Source organism: Haplochromis burtoni, unplaced genomic scaffold, assembly GCF_018398535.1.
Source record: "Haplochromis burtoni strain Fernald_Lab_line unplaced genomic scaffold, NCSU_Asbu1 Contig_80, whole genome shotgun sequence".
Classification (NCBI taxonomy): domain Eukaryota; kingdom Metazoa; phylum Chordata; class Actinopteri; order Cichliformes; family Cichlidae; genus Haplochromis; species Haplochromis burtoni.
This window is the reverse complement of record NW_024582441.1, coordinates 1,035,461-1,041,823: the sequence shown is the minus strand read 5'-3', so window position 1 is coordinate 1,041,823 and position 6,363 is coordinate 1,035,461. Positions and strand designations below refer to the sequence as shown.

The following is a 6,363-nucleotide window of genomic DNA, read 5'->3' as shown; positions in this document are numbered from 1 at the left end:
TCCAGTCTGAGACATCTCTTCTGGAAGTTCAATCAATGCCAGAGCTTTACAGACATGGGCTGTTTTTCTTTTTCTTTTGTGAATTTCCAATTTAGCTCACAAAGCCTATCAAGATTTTAGAGCTTTTTGTTATATGGTGTTTTTTTTAGTCATTATGCTCCGTCTACAACCAATGTTCTAGACATGAAGCTGTTAAAATTGAACAAGGCGAGCAAATTGTTAATAATATAGAAGAAACCAGTTTGGTGTTAGAAGAAAGTTGATGTTAAAATTAAAATAAAAATCAGCGATTGCATCACTTTATTTGCTCTTGTTCTGTTTGCATCAACCTTGGACGACTGACTCAGCTCCAGCGCTCTGATTTTTTCACTTTTCCAGGTGTCTGTGGTTTTCTATGAGCGAGTGCCGGCAGCTGTCCAACACTGAGCCTGTCATGCACGGACAAATCCAGTCTCCCCAATATTCTCAACCTTATCCTCTCATCCTGCAAAAGCAATGGGACCTCTGTATCTACTGGTTTCAGATTTTTATGTAACTTAATGATATCAGAACATTTCAGCGCTCTCACCCTGAGTACAACAACTCCAGCAGTACAGACTACAGCAATGGTACTGACTTGATCAGAGTGCAAAAGTAGATCTCATAATCTCATGTGTAATGCCCATATGTTTGCCAGAGGAGGGTGCTACACACATAACTGAAATGAGAGGCAAATAAATACATTAGATTTTTTAAAAGTATCATATTTATCTAAAAGGAGTAAACATTTTCCTCATAAATTTTTGAATTTGTTCTTCTCCCCTAAGTAACAACATGTATAAATTTCACTAATTTTGTGGAAAAGATTTACAGGAAGTCACTGCTGTATTTTTGTTTTCACGCTGGTTTCGGGCTTTGGTCTTTCAATAATGAGCATGTGTATTTCCACAAGGAGACACATGAAATACCAGAATTAACAAATAACATGTTTTGTGCTGAACTCCCTGAAGGTGGGAAGGACTCGTGCCAGGGTGACAGAGACACTGGGCTGCTGGGATTGTCAGCTGGTGGGTTGAGTGCATACCAGGTAACAATCTGTTGTTAGCATAAAGGCATTTAATCACACATTTAAGTCTTCAGTCTGTTGTCAGACAGCAAAATCCCTTAAGTGTAAGAGTATATCATGAGTATAAATGGAGCCAGGAGAGCAAGCATAGTTGCAAGACCAGTTAATTATGACTTCAAATAGTTATGTTGTAACGGGCAACCTGTATCAAATTTAACAGGTAAATATTCAATTGCATGTGTTATTTGATATTTGCTTATTGAATACTTCCCCCCTTCCTCTTATGGTGTTGATTTGCAGATTTTCATGTGATCTAATAATATCAGAACCCACCAGGTCTCCCCTGTGTTTCTGGTCACACTACAGCAATGCCATCACCTTGATCAAACCTCTACACTTGATCATATTCACCTCATTCATTATGATTATGTCCATATGCTTGCCAGCAGAAGATGCTGATTCTTGTGAACACATTCGCCAATTCATGCTTTTCTCCACTCGAGTGCCAACCTATAGATCTCACTCGGCTTCAACATGAAATACTTGTAGATGTTTTGAATTTTCCATAAGTTTCAGTTATACAGTGGGATGCAAAAGTTTGGGCAACCTTGTTAATAGTCATTATTTTCCTGTATAAATCGTTGGTTGTTACAATAAAAAATGTCAGTTAAATATATCATATAGGAGACACACACCGTGATATTTGAGAAGTGAAATGAAGTTTATTGGATTTACAGAAAGTGTGCAATAATTGTTTAAACAAAATCAGGCAGGTGCATAAATTTGAGCACCACAAAAAAAGACATGAAATCAATATGAAGTAGAGCCGCCTTTTGAAGAAATTACAGCCTCTAAACGCTTCCTGTAGGTTCCAATGAGAGTCTGGATTGTGGTTGAAAGTATTTTGGACCATTCCTCTTTACAAAACATCTCTAGTTCATTCAGGTTTGATGGCTTCCGAGCATGGACAGCGCTCTTTAACACACACCACAGATTTTCAATAATATTCAGGTCTGGGCTGAGATGGCCGTTCCAGAACGTTGTACTTTTTCCTCTGCATGAATGCCTTAGTGGATTTTGAGCAGTGTTTTGGGTCGTTGTCTTGATGACCACATATTTTACTGCAGGCAGCAGGTGTTTTTCTTGGAATGCTGTGTTCTTTTTCCTCCATGCATAACACCCCTTCTTATGCCCAAATAACTCAATTTTAGTTTCATCAGTCCACAGCACCTTATTCCAGAATGAAGCTGGCTTGTCCAAATGTGCTTTAGCAAACCTCAAGCGGCTCTGTTTGTGCTGTGGGCAGAGAAAAGGCTTCACTCTTGCATACAACATCTCCTTGTGTAAAGTGCGCCAAATGGTTGAACGATGCACAGTGACTCCATCTGCTGCAAGATGATGTTTGAGGTCTTTGGTGCTGGTCTGTGGGTTGACTCTGACTGTTCTCACCATTCGTCGCTTCGGTCTATCCAAGATTTTTCTTGGTCTGCCACTTCGAGCCTTAACTTGAACTGAGCCTGTAGTCTTCCATTTTCTCAATATGTTCCTAACTGTGGAAACAGACAGCTTAAATCTCTGAGACAGCTTTCTGTATCCTTCCCCTAAACCATGATGGTGAACAGTCTTTGTCTTCAGGTCATTTGAGAGTTGTTTTGAGACCCCCATGTTGCTACTCTTCAGAGAAAATTAAAAGAGGAGGGAAACTTACAATTGACCCTCTTAAATACTCTTTCTCATTATTGGATTCACCTGTGTATGTAGGTCAGGGGTGACTGAGCTTACCAAGCCAATCTGAGTTCCAATAATTAGTTCTAAAGGTTTTGGAATCACTAAAATGACAACAGTGCCCGAATTTATGCACCTGCATGATTTTGCTTAAACAATTATTGCACACTTTCTGTAAATCCAATAAACTTCTTTTCATTTCTCAAATATCACAGTGTGTGTCTCCTATATGATATATTTAACTGACATTTTTTTTATTGTAACAACCAACGATTTATACAAGAAAATAATGACTATTAACAAGGTTGCCCAAACTTTTGCATCCCACTGTACTTTTGTTTCAGGCTTTGGTGTTTTGCTTTTGCATTGTAAATATGGATAACAGGCAGATTCAAACAAGCAAACTGGAGTATGTGCATTTCTCAGTGGTGAAGCAGGAGACATGCAGGAATTTAATCATTTTGCTTAGGAGCAAAACATAGGGGGCACATTGTGTCTATAACTATCTGAACTTGAGCAACACTGGAGCCTATCCGAGCTGCAGTACCATAAGGTTAGAAGCAGGGTGCACCCTGGACAGGTCACCATGCTGTCACAGGGCCAACACAGAGCCCAGGATAAAATTCTGTAACAATTTATTCTTGGAGAAATTCAGCAAACAAAACAGACCAATACATTTAGAATCTAAGTCTTCATTAGGGTCTATAAGAAATCAGACACATCAGAGGGACACAGTGGAGACACCTCTGGTTGAACGGTTTGGAGACATGCTTGTGTGGACTGGACAAAGCATGGATGTCCAGTATATCCCTGTCCCTATCCATGATCCACTTTGGTAACCCTAAAATCAAACAGACAAAAGAAGATTTATTTATTTAATTATTAATTCATTCATCCATATATTTTATTTATGTTGTCGATTTACGTTAAAATGAGCGTGTGTGCTTATTTCCGCATTGACTGATGACGGACCTCTGTTCTGTCATTGGGCGATCCTGCCTGTTCGCTTTCACTTTCATTCCACCCACTGCTGCAGTGCGCATGCTCCTGACAAAGAAACAGCTGCACAGACTCTTGAACTACCTTTATTGTTTACTTTTAGATTGCGTTAAATTTAAAGTCCAGCACGTATGATGAACGCCATCGATGGAGCGAAGAACGGATATAAACAACTCTAGGCAGTAAACTCCTGAATAATGCGGTGGTAGTTGTTGAAATCAAAAGTGAAAGTGCTGTGGTGCACTCAGCAGTTATTTGATATCCTTCTAATTTTAATTTACAAAAAAACTGGGAACACTTGCACTATGGTGGGGATGATGATGGTTATTAAAGTCATTTTAACTGGATACCTCATGACGTGCGTTTATGGTAAGAGCATAAATCTCATTGATTAAGCACTGGCTGTAGAGACGTGACTGTGAGCTCGACATTAAAGCTTTTAACAGAAGTATTTGCTGATAACCGAAGAGCTCTGAGAAAAGTGGGTATTTTCTGAACCTCTAATTAACAGCGTTTAGGTTAAAATGGCAGCAGAATAATAGAAGGGCTCAATATACCGAAACACCTGAGCTCTCTGATCTTTTCTCTCTATTAGCCCAGACAGTGGTTCTATCTTAAATGCTGGTGCACTAAGATTTTTAAGAACTGTTCTTCTTCTTGTTTCTTCAGCTGATGGAGTTGCAGATGTGGTACTCACCTGCACTCTGGTGGAAGAGGGAGCTGGACTTGGTGGAATGGGAGGCGGTCACTTCACTCGGACTCCGGCCACTCTTATTTTACGAGATGTTGCTGTGGGCCCGGACGAATCACTCGAAGAACTCACTCCGTTTGTTCCTCCCTCCATCCCTGATCCAGACCTCCTCCTGTTTGAGGCCAAAGGTTTTTCCCTTGCCACCTCTTTGTGCAAAGTTTCCTCTAATGTAAGCTGAACTCTGTGATGAACTTCTTCTCTTATTCTTTGTAACAGTATCATCTCCTGAGATCCCCAATGCAAACGTGCTGCTCCATGCAGACTGCAATGAGCAGGAAGTGATGTGCGAATTAAGTAGTTACTCTCCTCGGGGATTCGAGGAAAACTCAGATCGGGTCTTTTTCATGGTGTCCCTCAGTGTGGATGAGGTTGACTTCAGCACTGCGCTGATTCTGGAGACCTTGAAGGTGGAGAAAGACGAGTCAACCCTGATGCAAAGCAAGCTGGCTCTTCCTCTCAGCCAGTCAGGAACTCTGCTTACCGACTGTGAGATCCATAGTTTAATATCACATTTTATACGAAGGAGCTTTATATGGTTTTCTTAGATTACACATCATCCTCAAATGTTTTCTACCCCTCAGTGATATTTGTGGTGTTCACCCACATAAAGTCTGTGTCTGCCCCTCTGAGAAGTGATGTTCTCCTCAACTGTGGCTTCAAGCAGCAGGACACGCCATTAGCACAGGAAGTGGGCATTGAGTGGCGTCTGCAGCACAGAGGTAAAGGCAGGAAGGTGCTTGAAATGAAGAGGGCGCTGGATGATACAGAAGGCAGCACGATAGGTGAGCATTGTAGGTGTTAGCAGGTGTATCTGCATGTGTAATGCAGGGTTTGGCAATGAGAACCTACACTGTTTATTTTAATGGCTTTAAGACTGATGCTACTCAGGATGGTGATAGTTCAATAGTGGCATCCCACTTTACAAATATATGTTAAAAAAAAGGGCTTTGAATGATTGTTTCTAGTGATCTTAGGAGGATCATTTTAGTGACAGTCTTCTGAATGTTTTCAGTGAGTTTCTAGCCATGGGTTTCTTTATGTATGTAAGTTTTGAACCAAATGTCTGATTTTTATTAATTGTTTAGATAATGGTATTGAGACAAGTGGAAAGGAGACTATAATGTCAATTTTTGACTTTTATTTCAGGCCTGTTGTCACCAAAGATGACCTTTAGCATCTTAGCATTTTTACTATGTTTCTGTAAAGTTGCCACAAAAAGTTATCAGAAAGTTAACGCAAAAGTTATTTGAGATTTTAAAAAATATTCATCCGTGGAGAAGCTAGCAAACAGGAAGTGAGGTCATATGAAAAGATTTTTATGGTATTGGAACCAAACTTTATGGATGTATTTAAAGATTACAAGCAAACAAACAAAAAACAAAACAAAACAAAAAATCCACTGAAAAAACAAAATACATCTGTCTTACTACTATTGCCACCTGTAAAATAAAGATAATTCACCTTCACACTTTTTGTACCCCACATTGCTGCTTGTAGTTGTATTTGAATAAATAGATTTTAAATAGGTGTACAAGTTTGTTATTTTATAAATAATTCAGGACCTCAGAAGAACTGTTAAAACATATGAAATCACAGTGACAGTGGGTGATCTCAGTCCTGCACCAGCTCCAGTGTCAGTGTACATATAACTAGATTTGGATTTTAATTACATAAAGTTTTTACATGCCTTTTACATGCCTCATTTAAAACAACATTTATCTTATAGTTTTAAAGGAGGTAATTTAGGAATTAAATATGTTCATCCTTTACCCACAATTCATCTCTGTGTATTCATGGAATTCTGCTCAGTAGTTTAGTCTTGCTGAATTACTGACAGACAGGC

The 6,363-nt window shown here is 39.4% G+C and overlaps 1 protein-coding gene across 1 annotated transcript in view; it reads left to right on the top strand.

Annotated features, from left to right (window-relative positions):
• The first annotated feature begins 3,794 nt into the window (after positions 1–3,794).
• The window catches only part of tapbpl (TAP binding protein like), a 7,115-nt gene continuing 4,546 nt past the window's right edge, over positions 3,795–6,363 (top strand). The window contains exons 1-4 of the mRNA XM_005925233.3: positions 3,795–4,138; positions 4,439–4,648; positions 4,737–5,006; positions 5,102–5,302. Coding sequence (XP_005925295.1) covers positions 4,075–4,138; positions 4,439–4,648; positions 4,737–5,006; positions 5,102–5,302 — 745 coding nt within the window. The 5' untranslated portion in view covers positions 3,795–4,074. The remainder of the gene's footprint in view (positions 4,139–4,438; positions 4,649–4,736; positions 5,007–5,101; positions 5,303–6,363) is intronic.